This window comes from Hyaena hyaena, unplaced genomic scaffold (assembly GCF_003009895.1).
Source record: "Hyaena hyaena isolate Hyena2069 unplaced genomic scaffold, ASM300989v1 scaffold_635, whole genome shotgun sequence".
In the NCBI taxonomy this organism is placed as follows: domain Eukaryota; kingdom Metazoa; phylum Chordata; class Mammalia; order Carnivora; family Hyaenidae; genus Hyaena; species Hyaena hyaena.
In genome coordinates this window covers 174,612-191,262 of record NW_024081269.1, presented here as the reverse complement: position 1 = coordinate 191,262, position 16,651 = coordinate 174,612, and the positions used below count along the sequence as shown (strand labels likewise).

At 46.8% G+C, this 16,651-nt stretch overlaps 1 protein-coding gene across 1 annotated transcript; it reads left to right on the top strand.

Annotated features, from left to right (window-relative positions):
• Nucleotides 1-2,815: 2,815 nt before the first annotated feature.
• Nucleotides 2,816-15,224, top strand: GEM (GTP binding protein overexpressed in skeletal muscle). Its single transcript, XM_039216498.1, has 5 exons — nt 2,816-2,916; nt 4,351-4,690; nt 11,119-11,195; nt 11,995-12,199; nt 13,869-15,224. Exons 2-5 carry the CDS (start codon nt 4,360-4,362, stop codon nt 14,144-14,146), a joined length of 891 nt encoding a protein of 296 aa, XP_039072429.1. The 5' UTR covers nt 2,816-2,916; nt 4,351-4,359; the 3' UTR covers nt 14,147-15,224.
• The last annotated feature ends 1,427 nt before the right edge of the window (nt 15,225-16,651 follow it).

Genomic DNA, 16,651 nt, shown 5'->3' with positions numbered 1-16,651 from the left:
GAGAGAGACAGCGTGAGCAGGGGAGGGTCAGAGAGAGAGGGAGTCACAGACTGAAACAGGCTCCAGGCTCTGAGCTGGCAGTCAGCACAGAGCCCGACGCGGGGCTCGAACCCACGAACCGCGAGATCATGACCTAAGCGAAAGTCGGACGCTTAACCGACTAAGCCACCCAGGCGCCCCTCTCATCCCTTTTTGAAATCATGGGACTTGGTTGCTCAGGTCTATATTCTGAGAGAAAGAGTGACAGAGACAGGGAGGTAGTCAGGGCCTTAAAGGAACCCAAGTTCACGTTCTCATCCAGTGCATGCAGCCCAAAGAGAGGAAGAGGACAGCCCTCTGCATTTAAGTAAAAACGCCTGCCCGTTAGTAAAACGTGGCTCAGTGAATGTCACGGGCTTTGGCCAATCAGATAAAAACTCCCCTTTGGGGGGGGTGGTAGGGAGGGCATGGGCTGAGGTGGGGCTAGCATGGGAACGGGACTCAAGTATGTCCCCTACTCTGAGTAGAACAGGTTAAGATTGTGACCCTGAAGAGCACAGCTCTCCTACCTACTAGCTCTGTGACCTTGGACAAGTGATTCCACCTCTTTCCTCATCATCTTCATCTGTAAAACGTGGGGGAAGTGCGGTAGTGACGTGGATCAACTGAGATACAGCATGCGTGTTGTTCAGTAAATGTTAGTTATTTTTGTTTTGGGTTCTGCCTTCTAGCTATACTCATCTTTGTGTTAGTTAAACCCCGAGGAAGCCTTCAAATACTGCCAGAAGGACTATGGACAGAATAATTCATAGAACAAGAAACTGTAATATTCTGCCAATATTTTCCTCTTCAGAACTTGCCACTTGTCCAAATGCCCTGATTTTACCTTTTTTATTCCTCCAGTTCCATACCCTCAGATGGTTCCAGTGAGTCAGAATCCTGGACAAGCTAGCTGGGATTCTGTGGGCTAAGATTTGGCTCTGAAATGTGCTTTTTGTGAGGTGTAACTGTATTTTTGTCTAAATACTCCAATGTTAACTGTCGTTCGGTTGAAACTTTTGCTAAGTAGTTGTTTTCCCATCTGCCTTTTTGTGGGACAGAAAATTTAAGAAGGCAGATTGTTTTATTCAAACACAGCATTGCTTTACTTACCCAAACAATAGTGAACGGAACCCCCCCCCCCAATCAATCTTTAGATTTGTTTTCTTTGGTGTGCCTCACTCATACCAATGAAAAGCAGTTCATAGTAAATATCGCCTAGGCACAGGATTAGGTTCTTATTAATGTGAAGAATTAGGTTCTTCATCAAAGGCAAAAGTAGAATTGAGAGGCTATATGAAATGCTTACAGACTCTGATTCATTCTTAGTTTTAGCCACATGTTTCTGTTGAGACCAGTTGACAGAGTGGGGTCTGGCGGGTCTCTGCAACTGGTCACTTGGATCATCCCCAAAGCAGATGACTGCATGCAGGTTCGCTGAGAATGGACTGTAATCACGGCAGAGGCCAGCCACTCAGACGGATGCTGGGGCCTTTGGCCGCTGCCCGGAGCCACCAGCCAACCAGGAGATGAAGCTGGCTGGCAAAGCCGGTGGATGTGTTGGAAAGGCCCGTGTCATCTCCAAACACAGCGTCTGGGAAAGGCCCATGTCCCCAGAAAGAGGTCACTGAAACCCTTCAGCTGGTGGTGCAGCCCAGAGTCAAGCAAACCAGGTTTTGAATCCTGACTATGCCATTTACAAGAGCTGTATGACCTGGGTCAAGCTCTCTGGCCGAGTGTCATTTTTTCCCGTAGAAGGGGGCAGCAACAGATCTACTTTGCAGAGTGTAGTGGGATTGAGGCACTGCAGAGGCCTAACAGTACCTACTGCGGGTAGGTACTCAAGAGGTACTCAGTAAATGGTAGTAGTAGTAGTTGTTTATTATTATTATTATTATTATTATTATTATTATTATTAACCCTGTGGCCTTTATTCACAGGAGTCTCTGGGGTGGGGATGGGGGAACGGCCCCCCAGTGTCTGGCTCAGGGCTCCTCTCCATGGCCGGGAGGCATGGGCTCCATGCCCAGGCCCAGCAGTGCCAAGGAGCCTGGTACAGAGATGCTGCTGATCGGGGCGCTGATTAAATTCCCTGATAGAGGAGCCTCAGCATCCGGGCCGACAGCACGGCCAGCAGCATTTAGCACAGTCTGCTTGGACCCCTAATTAAGTTATTTTTCCGAACTGCCCTTTTCAAGGTCTCGTCCCTTTTCGTCACCTCTATCTGGTCCCTTCTCTGTGGGTCCCTGCCAGAGAAGGGAAATAAAGCGGCGTGGGGCTTTCCTCCCTCCGTCCGCCAGGGAGAGGGTGACAGGACGCAGGAAGGGGCAGTTTTCAGCGCAGAAGATGAGGCTGACACAACCGCTGGCCACTCAAGGTGGCTGCAGCCCCATCCCCGAGGTAAAGTCTCCGTGCGCCCCCGGCCCATCCCTGTTTTCCTTCAAAGCTGGGTTCCCAGCTCAAACCTGCCTCCTCCATCCTGTATCCCGACAGCTCGCCACCGTGCGAAGCGCGGTCAAGTGGCACTTAGTGTATTTTTCCATCTTCGTGGGTCCGCCTAGTAAAAAGAAAAGAAAAAAGAAAGCAGCCCGGGATGGAACTGTTGTTATTTTTCAAAAAGGGAGAAGGGAGTCACATGACTGCGAGTAACCGGCTCGGCGAAGCGGCTGCAAGTCGGAGTTTGCTGCAGAGCCGCCCCCTCCCGGCGGGGGCGCTGACGTCACGGAAAAGCCCCGGCGCGGACCGGCCTGCGCGCTATAAACGGCGGGGCCGCGGCGGCTGCGGGCGGCGGCACGGACGGCGAGCACGGCGCCAGCACCCCGCGCTCGGCGTCCCGGGATCGCAGCGCGCACCCACGCACCCCACGCGGACCCGCGGGCGCCCACGCGGCGGAGCCGAGTAAGTGGGCGGTTTGGGGCGCGGGTCCTCCGGAGGCCGGGCGGGGCGGGGCGCGGGCGGACACAAAGTGGGCGTTCCCAGCCCGCAGAACTTTCTAACTTGGGAAAAGAGCCCCTGGACCTTGCGGTCTGCGCTGCGGTCTTCTGGTCGGGGGCAGAGTTGAAGGTGCTGAGGATGCTCTTTGTCCTTAGCAGGTTCCTTAGTTCGGTTCCGTAGGAGCGTCACCTCCTCCTACAGACTGTGTAGTTAGAGGGCAGCCCTGACTGATAACGTCATGCTTTGTTGTTTGAATGCAAGTCAGCCAACTGAGGCATTGCTTTTAAGATCGAAAAGCCGGCGGGTCCTCCCCGTTAGTGGCCGGCTTGTCGGGGTGTGAGTGTGGGAAGGGGAGTGTGCATTTCCCACTCTCACGAATGCGAGATTAAATGAGAAAGCAACAGTCTTGCTGATTAAAATGAGACGGCTTCTACTTTATCTCAAGAAGCCTTTCGGGAACAGACCTCCGTGCAAGGGGAGGGAGTCTTGCAGAGGGAAAGTTGTAGCAAAGTTGTTGAATGTCATTTGGGAGAGTCTTCGGCCTTCTGCTTTTCCTCAAGAAGGTGGAAATCCGTGTTGAATTTTAAAACTCTTGGAGTGGATGTGGTTTCAGAAGAGTGAAGCATTTTTTTCCGCAGCTGTGATAGGTCTGAACGTGAGTAGGTCCTTTCCCTCCGAGAACAACAGGGCTTGGGACTAGGATATTTTAAGCATGATGGCAAGAGGGCAGAGCTGAGGCATAAACCTCAACAGAAATTCTTTTTTTTTTTTTTTTTTTTTTTGCCCCCAAATAATAGCTTATTCAGGCAGCTGGAGAGCATCAGGGTGACTTTACTAAACATGGAAGTTCCAATAAGTGCTTGTCCAGTCCAGCCAGAGGGAGTGATGTCATTGCCACGTGTTTCCCACCCAGGCACAAAAGCCCGCTGGACGCTGGTGCAATTAAGAGCCATGTTTAGACAAGAGCAGCTAACCTGGCCAGCTGGTCCCCAGCTCCATTAACTTGTTGCTTTTCAAGCCATCTCTGAAGGCTGTTCGTTTCTTCTGGCTGCCCCTGGGTCAGTGCTGAGTGGGAGATCCAGGGCTTCCCTGAGGATGGAGGAAGCCCTAGGGCAATGGGTGACGTTGATGGTACTTTTCTTCTTTTTGCAAATGACGGTCCACCTGAGGAGCTGGTTACTAAGTGTATGTGTGTGTGTGTGTGTGTGTGTGTGTGTGTATGTGTCCAGTTGAAAGCCTTTTGGGTTTGGGGACTTTTTCCTTGGGATTCCTCATGTCAGGGTTACTTGGTATCACCCCATCTGATCAGATATCACTGATGGCCGACTGTATGGTTGAGCCCCCTGAGCTCTTGCGCCTCCTTACGAATGCTTACATCTTGGCTGCTTTGCTCTTCAGGACCCAGCGATGACTCTGAACAATGTCACCATGCGCCAGGGCACTGTGGCCATGCAGCCGCAGCAGCAGCGCTGGAGCATCCCAGCGGACGGCAGGCATCTGATGGTTCAGAAGGAGCCCCACCAGTACGGCCAGCGCAGCCGTCACTCCGCCGCCCTGGAGGACCACTGCCGCCGGAGCTGGTCTTCCGACTCCACAGACTCCGTCATCTCCTCCGAGTCGGGGAACACCTACTACCGGGTGGTGCTCATAGGGGAGCAGGGGGTGGGCAAGTCCACTCTGGCCAACATCTTTGCAGGTGTGCATGACAGCATGGACAGCGACTGCGAGGTGCTGGGAGGTAGGTGGCCCCGGCCCCGGTGGGCTTCCGTCCATTAGCGGTGGTCCAGTCTGAAACAGCGAGTGGGTGGGCCATTTATCCGCAGAGTTGGTAGTGGTGATTATGCATTCCTGGCACTGGCTGGGGGAAGCTGCGTCCCCGAACAGAGCTGACACAGGTCCTTAGGACAGGAGGATGAAGAGCCATCCTGTTCCATATGGAACCTGGGCCAGAAGGGGGTTTTCTTAGATTCCAGCTCCACAGGGCCAGGGGGTAGAGCGGTTAAAGAGGGCAGAGTCAGAGGGTCAGGATCCCACCTCTGGTGTTTGCCAACACTGACCTGGATTTTTCAAGAGCTCAGTGTAGATATAGCTTTTTCCCACAGTTGTACCTAATACCAAACCAATTTGAAAAAGTATTAGGATAGAGTCATCAGTTTCCACCATTATTAGAGTCTTTCGAGGGTGTAAAATAGTTTAAAATCTTTATTTGAAATAGTACAATGTTAAAAATTTTTTTTAATTATAACAATGGTGATACCTATGCTTATATAGAGTCTTACAGGTTTTCAAGATGATTTTGCATGTACAATCTCATTGAAAATATTTAAGACCTGCCTATTTCCAAAATTGACTTGAGGTGACATAGCCGCAAAAACGCACGTGTTCCTCAAATACATGTAAAGCGTAGCACTGCATTCTGGGAAGTAATAGGAGGGTCCTCACCTTCTGGGGTATTCATACGATGTCTTTCAGCCCCAGCTTCCGCCTTAGCATACACGACAAGGGCGCTATGTGTCCTCATTTGCAGCTATAGAAATGAAGGAAGAACCTTCCAGTGCTTGCCCAAGTGGCATGATCTATCTGTGCTCTCAGCTGCAACTCACAGCTGAATCACAGACCCCCAGGGTAGGAAGATGCCTTGGTGAGGAGTCAGTTCTGCCGTGTACTTGGCGCACAGGAATGCTGCTCCTTCGTCACTACTGCTGTCAGCCCGTTTCGGCTAAACGTTTCATCCTGATCATCTCCAGTGTCCGGGAGTTCACTGCTTACGAGGCAGCTCCTGACCTGGACTATAAATGATGACTCATTGGTAGGACATTGATTTCTCTCCTCACTTTTGAAAGTCTCAGGGACTAGAGCTAAACGAGAGTCAAAGAGAGATAGTGACCTCAGTATTGGAAGGCTGATTTTCTCTTTCTCAGTAAAGGCTGGTGGTTGACTGTCGGTATAGGAGGAGGGGAGGGAGGAACTACTATCTAAAGCACATTTGCCATGGGAAAGGCACTTTATTGGGCATCTTCTACTTGATCCTGTTTATTTTGGTACTCACAAAATTCCTGTACTCATAGGAGTAAACTGAGTCTCAAGGATACCAAGTGGCTTACCTCGAATCAGTGGGGCAGCTGGAATAACTCAGGATTTTATAATCTTAGTTTGGTGTTACTCTTAGACTGCCACTGACAGGGAACCTGCTATGTGCCAGATACTATGCGAAGTACTTCTCATGAGTTTTTTCAGCGAATGCAAAAACTGAACCAATTTGGAATTAATATTCCTATTTTACAGGTGAAGAAATGGAAGCTTATCACACAAGTAACTTTCCTGGGGTGATAAAGCTAGTGCACGGTATGGCCAGGGGTCAGACCTAGTTGTGTGCATTCATTGTACCCTGCAGCCCGTGAGCTGAGTGTCTCAATGCTACCAGTGTCAGGCACACGCCTGGCTCTGGGCTAGGCTCTGGGGTACCCAGTGATAGTATACCCTCTCAGGAAGGGGTGAAGTGTCAGTGGCTATAATTCAGAGCAGGGTAAAATTAGTGAATATCTTAAGAAGTAACAGTAAAGTGTTTGGGGAGATTGACATAAGGAAGAGATCAGCCATGAGTTTTGTTTTGTTTTTGAGGGAGGTCTTGAAAGAAGTGGGTAGCCGACTTTCCAAAATGTTTGTCAGTTAGAGTGGAGCGGTACTTACCCAGAGGGGGCTAGCCCCAGGGGCGTACAGTGTCGAGAAGACCAACTCATATCTGGAATTTGAGAAGACAGTCTTCTATATTTGGGAAAACTCTTTTTGTTTAATGAGGGGAGGGAGAGGGAGAATCCTTATCTCCTTGAACAGGATCTTTGGCAAGAAACTCCTCAGGTGACCCATCCTATTTAATGTGTCCTGTTTGAGTAACTTAATTTATGGTGTCTAGGATTACATCCCTTATCTGTAGGCAGCTGTTGGAATCACTACTGGTTTTATGGTTCTAAAGAAGAAGTTTTTCCAAGTCATGCCCTCACATTGTTCTGTTTTCAGCATTAACCATAAAAAACCTCTACACAATACTCTCGTCAGTATTTCTCCTAATAAAGATGGATGTTGTTACAGCTCTATTGCAATAATCTTATGACTCTCTGTACACATGGAACGCCATTCATTCATTTATTCATCCATTCACTCATGCATGCATTCATTCCTAAGTAGTTACTGAACATACACCATGGAACTTGGCGAAACACCACGGGGGCATGCAAAGGTCCTAGGTTCCCCCCTGAAGATGCTTCCAGTATGTGCAATAGAGATCAGTTCTGCACCACCTGTAAATCACGATAGGATGTGATGAGTGGCTTGAAAGCGGTACAGGGGCAGTGCTGTGGGAATAGAGAGGAGAAAATATTTCTTCTGGCCGTGGAAGTTAGTAAAGGATTCATAGAAGAGGTGGTCTCTGAGCTGGGTCCTAAGGACATCTAGGATCTGGAAGCCCTGGGGTCGGTGAGGAAGTACTGCACATGCACACAGGAAGTATGGGAAGAGCACTGGACTTCAGTCTGTTGGTGTGGGTCTGGAACCCAGCTTTGACACTGATGTAGCTGAGTGCTCCTGCACGAGGTACCGACCCTCCTCAAACTTCCTTATTAGGAAGGGACATAGAGACAATGCCTTCCTCATAGGGCACTGGCGGATTAAAAGAGGGAACATACATTAAGCATGTAGCATAGTGCCTGGCATGTGAGACGTACAGAATGAGTGTGTGTTAGAGCTGATTCTCAATCTACCATGTCCTGTGCCTGGATTTATCTTCTCAAACTGGCTCTTTTGTTGGTTGTAGTCCCCATCCACTCCAGCCACCCTTGGCTAGGGCACTGTGAGACGTGCAGAGGAGACGTGCCACAAGACAGAAGGACGCTGCTCCTAGAGTAGGCGTCCCTTCTGGGTTCCTTGGCTTCTCCGGGATGGCTTCCTGTGGAAGCTGAAAGCAGTTGAGAGTTTGGGGGGAGGGATGTTGGAGCCCCAGAGCCTCTGAGAGGCTGCAGGCGCCCATCCTAGTGAGGGAGAGAACTGTGTAGCTTCCACACAGCACGTGGGCCAGTATTGGACAGGAGGGTCCTCCAAGCACAGTGAGGGTCAAGTGAAAGACACATTAAGGTGTATTAGTCCAGGGAGAATAGCTCCTGTCACCGACTGTAGAATTCCATCCCACCCCTCAGGATCTCTCTTGTTCTAGAGTGTGCGCGTACACTCCCAGCTTTTACTGAGAGCACTGGAGAAGTGGGGGCTTCTCCAGACCCATGATGCTGAACAGCTCGATAAGCCAGTAGGCCTTGACCCATTCTCTACACACCTTAATCCAGGGCAGATTTCAAAGGACTCTTCTAGAATTTCATGTTCTTTTATTTCCCCTCTCCTTACCCGATTAGCCCTTGAGAAGGCTAAAAGGTGAGTGACAAAGGGGAGGAAGAGAAATTGGAACTTTGGTTGCAGGCCGGCCCTCCCCTGGTTAGCAGAGGGCTGTGAAGCAGGATATTTTGTGTGTCTGAAGAATCCTTGGGGAGTGGGACCAATAGCCAGAGGCCGTATATAAATCTGGGTGTGGGGGTGCCTGGGTGGCTTAGTTGGTTAAGCGCCCTACTCATGATTTTGCCTCAAGTCAGGATCTCAGGGTCATGAGATTGAGCCCTGCATTAGGCTCCTACCTGGGTATGGAGCCTACTTAAGATTCTCTCTCTCTCTGTTTCTCTCTCTGTCTCTCTCCTCCTACTCCCCACTCGTGTGTGTGTGTGTGTGTGTGTGTGTGTGTGTGTGTGTGTGTGTGTCTGTCTGTCTTCCCGGCCCCCTCAAATAAAAATAAACCTAGGTGTGGGGCATATGCAGAGAAGCAGGATGGAGATACACTGTTTTAGGGTTTGCAACATACTGATTTTCAGGCAGGGCTAAGTCCAGGAATCTTCCAGAACACCAAAGCAGTTAGCCATCTACTTTTTCAGGTACTATCCACATTTTCTCTAGACTAATGTTCAGATATCTCTTAAACCAAGGAGAAGTGTGAGTTTGTTTTCTCCCCTCTACCTATTGGAACCTGTTATGTTTCTATTTGAACTGCTGGGGACTCAAGTGAGTCCCTTGTACCTGCTTCTGGATGATGAGTGGTGGGCTGAGGCCAGAGAAAGTGCTGTTTTGGATTTTTGGAGCACAGGGAAGGCTTTTAAAGAAAAGAAAGGGGCAGTCAGCTGGCCCCCCTTCTGTGCTGCTCGGGCTCTGATCATTTCCGTTTGGTTGTAAAATGTGCCTGTTGAGTCAGGAGGCCCTACTCTGCAGTAAGCCAGATTGTGCTTCCCACTGTGATCCCATTCCTGCTGCGTGTTGCGGATGGCTGACCGGATGGGGATAACAGACTTAATCCCCCAGCGGGGCACCATTACCATTGATTAGAATGACACCTTACGGAGGCAGGGAAATTGACAGAAAGAGCCTTTTCATTTGTCCACATTTTCCTCCCTTTGCCTCTGCTGATTCCATTTCCTAGATGAAGAAACATTTAAGCCAGGAGCATTGCTTTTTATAAACCCCTTGTTATTATAAAACAAGAGATGTCCCGGTTTTCCCTATGTAATGCTTTTAAGCTAGAATTTACCTATGGTAGGAAACACTGAGTATGGCAAGAACCAGCTTCTTCCACCTGAGCAAGTGATGACAACAGCTAATATTTATTGCATTTATACTCTGTGCCCATGCCTAGCCTATGTAATTGCCCTAAGACATGAACACTGCTATCAGTCCCATTTCACAGGTGAAGAAACTGAGGCCCAGAGCACTTCAGTAAATGGCCCAGAGCCACATAGTTAATAAGAGATGGCATCCATATTCTAATTCAGGTTTGCTTGTGCTTTTATCCCCAGTGCTGTAGTTACCATCCATCCATCCATTCATTCATTCGTTCATCTATTCGATAAGCACTGGTCGCCCACCTGTAGTATGCTAAGCACCACACTGGGTGCTAGGGGACATAGCAGCAGATCCCTGCCTTAATATTTGGTGGGGGTGAGAGGGACAGAAAAGAATAAAATAGGTAAATAAAATAGGTTAAGTGGATTGCGTGTGGGGCAAGTACGATGAAGAAAAATGAAAATGGAAGGGAGTAAGAAATATTGGTCGGGGAGATGTGTTGTGATTTTAAGTAGATGGTGAGGGAACACTTCCCCTGGAAAGAGGTCGAGGCACACGCCTCTGGAACTCCCAGGGAACAGGTTTCAGGCAAAAGGAGCAGCAAGAAACATGGTAAAGAAGAAAAAAAATCATTATGAAAATCATAATTCTCAAATGGTGAACTTCGAAACAGAAAACCTCATTGTGGAGACAGAGTGGAGGTGGGCTCATGTGTATGGAGTTGATGGGAATCCTTCTTGCAAAATCCCAAGGAGCTCAGCCAACTCTACCTCCCACCCCCATCCACTGGTTTCTCGGGCTGGAGCTGCTCTGGCGCATGGTACCTCTCACCTTTCACCTACACCCAGTCTGGGCTCAAGTGTAGGGAGGAAAGTTTCCATTACCAAGTAGAGCTGGAGACTGTCCTTCTGTTGTACTTGAAATGGAAGAATAAGCTGTTTATTCGTAGGGAGCTGTATTTTTTTTTTTTTTTTTTAAGGAAGAAAACTTCAGCCAAAACAGCGATAGTCGCAAGATTTTTTCGTGCATGTCTCAAAACAGGAAAAAATGTCTCTGAGCTTAGAGCTCCTGAAATTGCCAGCAATCACCCCACTGGAAGGTGGAATTCCATGTAAGGCTTCCCAATGGGGCTTAGAGTTCCCCTGGGCAGTTAATGCTTTCTCTTGGCATCATCCATCGAATCAGAGTCAAAAGCTCTCAGTGAGTTTATCCTTATAAATGGTTTTTCTGTATAAAAGGTCCAGGAATGATGAAAACGAATGCCTTTCACCTCAAGTGGTTTTTGGTGATACACATTCAGAAGACATATGTGTTCTGCTAGGAAGTACTGGAGCAATACATACATAGAATGTTGTTAAAGGTGATTAAAAAAAAGTAATTTGCCTTTGTGAATATCTGTATACTTGCATAATTAATTGCATATTTAGTAAGCTTATTTCCTAGTGTAATTTTCTACATGACGCTCACGGAAAAGTGTTGCCTAATTTCCTGACTCCAGTGTCCCTGCTCTTGCTTTTCTAGAAGATACGTACGAGCGAACACTGATTGTTGACGGGGAAAGTGCAACAATTATACTCCTGGACATGTGGGAAAACAAGGTATGCAGAGCTCCTAGCTCTCTGTAAGTTCCCTCAAGGCTTGCCGTCCAACAGGCTGTCTGGTGTGAGGGTGACCTTGTCCTTTTTAGCGTTCTAGGTGAGGTGGGCTCATTTTCTTGATTAAAAGCTTTCTTTTTCTGAAGTGCGAGGAACAGGTCATTTGCAGACTAGCTCTGAATAATAAGCAAGTGGCAGTGATTTGCCCTCAGTTTAATTAAAAAAAAATACAAAAACATATATCCGCTTTAGGGCAAGTGCCAACAAGTATGGATAATAAGTTAAAGCTACATATAAAACCAGATTATGTGGAGTTGACAGTCTTAATACTCGTCTTCACCATGTGCTTTTTAAAAATTTTGGGCTCCTGAGCATATATGCTAGACCTGTTTACTGAGAACTCTCCTAGTCTCAGAAGGATTCTAAGTTTCATCACTTGGGAAAGGCAAAAGGGAGGTTTTGGAAGTCAGAAAAAGCTCATTTTGGGTAGATTGGATAGAAATTGGAAATGTGGTTTGGCAGAGTCATTGTTTTATATAATTTATAATTTATCAACTCAAGCTGTAGGAGGAATTGGACAGTCAAAACTTTTTGGCAGAAATACCTGATGCAGGCTAGCCAGTCTTTATAGCCACTGGACACAGTGCAGGCACGGATGACATGCATCTGGGGAGTTGGAATACGGTTCCTTCCTTCCTCATATCAGCAAGGGTACTTAGGATACGTGTACTGTTTCTTTGCACACCGATGCTTCATTTACCAGGCCTGCCTGAGCTCAGGGAGGTTCTTCTCATTTTACCAGGGAGAGAATGAATGGCTCCAAGACCACTGCATGCAGGTCGGGGACGCCTACTTGATTGTCTACTCCATCACGGACCGAGCCAGCTTCGAGAAGGCATCTGAGCTGCGAATCCAGCTCCGCCGGGCTCGGCAAACAGAGGACATCCCTATAATTTTGGTTGGCAACAAAAGTGACCTGGTGCGGTGCCGGGAAGTGTCTGTATCAGGTAAGGGGAGCCATAGAAACTGTCGCTGGGTCACCTGGTTTTCTTTAGACAGGTGCTCTTTTCTTCCTTCATGAAGCTAGAACCAGGGACTCGTTAAAATGCTCCACTGAGCTTCGTGTCTGAGACTCCAACATTCCCAGCAGATTGTCCGTGTGCTGATTGTTGCTCCCTGGTCCATCTGGTCCCCCTCCCTGCAACTCCTGTAGGGAAAAGACCGTGCTCAGGGATTTACTGGCCCTCCCGAGCCTTTACTGCTTGTCTGTTTCTATTCTCCAGGGAGCTCTCAAGAGTTCAGGGAAATAAAAGTAGTCTCTTTAAGCAAGAAAGATGAGGACTCTGAGAGTTTCATTGAGAATAAGGATTCTCTTCCGGCTGCATCTGGTTCCTGGAGACCTTAGAAACATCTTCCTGTCCCCTGCCTTTTGCTTCTGAAATTTCAGTGAAGGCACCAGCCTTATGGTGTCACATATACTTTTTCATGCCTAGTTCAGAGATACTGCCTATTTGCTTTCAGGTCCCTTGAGATTTTTTTGGCCTAATACAGATTTGGTTCCTGGTACAATGGTCAAAAATAAAATACTGCATTGCCAGACGCTACTCAGGAGAAAAGAAACCTGATGATGACTTAATGTATACAACTAGCTTGGGCACATCTAACTTAGGAGAACACTGTCTAAGGAACACTGTCTAAAAAAAAAAGGAATCTTTTTTTTTTTTTCCTAACCAAAACTTGGATACATGGCCGTTGAACACAATGGGACATTTGACATTGAGGCCACTCCAGAAAAGCCTGTTTGTATAGTTTGTTGTCACTGTATTGTACATGTGTGACATCATCAAAAAGGTTTTCAAGGTATCTCATCAGAGCTTTAAAATTATTTTTTAAGAGAGGAAGGTCAAATAGCAGGATTGTGTTTCAAGTCAGGAAACGGAGTTAGGAGAAAGAGTTAAGAATCTGAGCTTGAGGGGGCGCCTGGGTGGCTCAGTCGGTTAAGCATCCGACTTCGGCTCAGGTCATGATCTCACGGTTTGTGGGTTCGAGCCCCGTGTCAGGCTCTGTGCTGACAGCCAACTCAGAGCCTAGAGCCTGTTTCAGATTCTGTATCTCCCTCTCTCTCTGACCCTCCCCTGCTCACGCCGTCTCTCTCTCTCAGAAAAAAAAAAATTGAAAAAAAAAAAAAAGAATCTGAGCTTGAGGAAGAAGGAGGCTTGGCTTCATCCCTGCCGCTTACAGGCTATGTGAATGCCCTCACGTTCTTAAGAGACTACCCCCCACTTCAGTTTCTTCATCCATTTGAAAGGGATCATGTATTTTTCAAGATAGTTTTGAGCATTAAAATAATGCTTATAAAAAGGTATTTAACTCAGTTCCTGGCATAAACTAGGGCTGTGGTTCTTATCGTTATAATTAATATGACTGTATTTGATGAAATTGGACCTTCGCACAGTGAATTTATGATGGGCCAGATCCGAAGTCCGTCTCTCCCGCTTCCAGGAGTCTCCCTGTGACTCTGCGTCTCTCTGTGCCCTGGATACAGTGGCCTCCTGTAGCCGTCACATGTGTGACTGACTTAGCGGTACCTCGAGACAAGCCAAGGTCGGGAATCATCAGCTGGGCTGTGTGCTGTGTCGCTCCTCTGACTTTCTTCTCCTCTCCTTTCCTTCCCAGAAGGGAGAGCGTGCGCTGTGGTGTTCGACTGCAAGTTCATTGAGACCTCTGCGGCCGTCCAGCACAACGTGAAGGAGCTGTTTGAGGGCATCGTGCGGCAGGTGCGCCTTCGGCGGGACAGCAAGGAGAAGAATGAGCGGCGGCTGGCTTACCAGAAAAGGAGGGAGAGCATCCCTAGGAAAGCCAGGCGCTTCTGGGGCAAGATCGTGGCCAAAAACAACAAGAATATGGCCTTCAAGCTCAAGTCCAAATCCTGCCACGACCTCTCTGTGCTCTAGGCACCCAGAGTCACCCAGATGTCCGCCTGACGGACATCACTGAACACCATTGGGACTGATAATCTATATTAGATTGGATCATCCTTAAGTATTATTATATATGGCTTCCCCCATTGTAGCTGGGAATTAATGTGTTAGCCTTAAGGGCAACGTAATGCATGGGAAATGAAAGGTCTTTGTAAAATCAGTATTTATTTACAGGAAAAGCCTGACCTGGCCACTTGAGCACCTAGGACTCCTTAGAGGACGTGGTTGGTGTTCACTTGTGTTCCTCTCTCCTTTGGATAGTAGAGAATTGAAGCCTACAAATGAATGCTCAGAATGAGAACTTTTCATTGTTAAAATTTCAGCCAGTGTTCTGATACGTGAATTTGAGGCCATTAGGTCATAAAGAAATATAGGAAAGCCTTCAAAGTTTTTATTCAAAGGAGGGAGAACCTCTCTCTGTACCTTATCTTCATGGAGCTAGGATTATAGAACCAGGCTCATCATAATCATGACCATGATTGCTCCATCAAGCTGTGAAAAGAAATGGTGGACCTTGCTGGAAACTAAAGCTTAGTGAACAGTTTTTGTTCAGTGCCCACAGTTAGGGATCCAGAAATTTATAAAAGTGGGAACTGATCCAGATACTACTTACGAGATCAAAAATCATATCTTTGCTTCTGTGTCTTGTAATTTTTTGTTTAGAGGAAAATTATTTTAATCAAATTCTGCTTAGTCAAACCACCTTTTATCGTTCATTGTTTTTAAAGTCATGGGGCCATCATGAAAGTATTTTAAAAATCTGAATTATTGATACAACCTGGAGTGCAAATGCCAAATTTTGAAATATGATCAAAGGTCTGAATTTTTATGAAACACAAAACATAAATACTTCTAGTACTTTGGGTTGACCCTTGTATGCCACAGTTCTGCTGTATTTATTGTTATTTTGCAAAATAATAACCATTTTAACATTTGATAAAGCATATTTATGAACATATTTCTTAATAGGAAAAATGTCCATTTTATTACCATTTTCTATCTTTTTCAGAATATGCAAGTTTTTACCTATATGTCTTATAATAAAATAAATAAAATCTTTGGGACAAAAAGGTATTCTTAAATGTTTTTCCTCCCCAAATAAGACAATTATGATTCTTTCCATATAACGTATAGAGCAAGCACACTCTAAAGAAACATACCTGTTATTCTGTTTCTTCTTTTCTTTGGTGATAGCCCAGCTGTTATTTGTTTCAGAATATCCTTGACATCTCTCCTTTGGAATCATGAGTCATAAGAATGCAAAGTTAGTTTTGGCTAATACAGTTGAGAAGTATTTGGGGTCCTCTAGATGCTAAATTCTAGGAAAAGCCAGATTGATTTTTTACTTTAGCAAATTCCTGACTAAACAGATGTGCTCTTGCTCCCTGAAGGCTCGTGGTACTAAGACTAAAGCATTAGAGGAAATTATAAAGGATTACAGGGCGAAAAAAAAGAAAAGAAACTGGTGATTTTCAGCCTGAGATCCAGCCAGGCAGGGCTTTAACCAAATTCTCCTCTTGGACATTAATATGGTTTGACCTTCCTCACGTGGCTTCTGTCCAGGGGCGGTGTGTGACCCCTGGCTGGGATGGAACCACTTGGTGTCCTGCTTTCACACCTCTGGCCCCTGTGAGTACCCTCCTCTGCTCCCCCTCCCTGTGTTTTCTGAGTTTGTAATCAGACACACACTAAGAGCAACAATAATGGTACCTCAAATATTGCCTAAAGCGACAGCCTTACAACTCAGTTCTGTTGGTGCGCTCTCCTGTTTCCAAATCCAGCACAAAGGGTCCTGTCTCTGTGTGCTTTGCCTCTGAATTGTTCGAGGAAACAGTACAGGGAGGTGATAAGAGAGAAGATTCTGGTTTCACAGGGCTTTTAACATTGGTGCCTTTTAATATCCGCGTGTCTTTGGAGTGAAGGCGAAACTTTTACAACCATCAGTTTTCCCATGTGTAAGATGGGGTTGCTAATAATACCTACCTTGTAAGGTTGTGAGATGAACGTCTTTTAATCTGCCCCACATGAAGAGCTCAAGAGATGTCAGTCTTTATTGTCATACCCACCCCCTGCATTCTGCATAAATCAGTTTTATACATCTGCCTTCCCCCAAATGGAATGGAAACACTGTAAAATCAGGGACGACTACTTTTCCTTTTTATGCCTCCTATACTCTTCAGTACAGTGCCTTGTGTATATTGGACTTTTTAAAAAATGTTTATTTTTGAGAGAGAGAGAGAGACAGAGTGCAAGTGGGCAAGGGTCAGAGAGAGGGAGATGCAGAATCCAAAGCAGGTTCCAGGCTCTGAGCCTGACAGGGGTCTCAAACTCACGAACCATGAGATCATGACCTGAGCCGAAGTCCGACGCTTAACTGACTGAGCCACCCAGAAGCCCCTATATTTGTGCCTTTTATAATGTTGTTTCTTCTTCTCCTTCTCCTACTTCTTCCTCTTCCTCTTCTTTTTATGTAGGCCT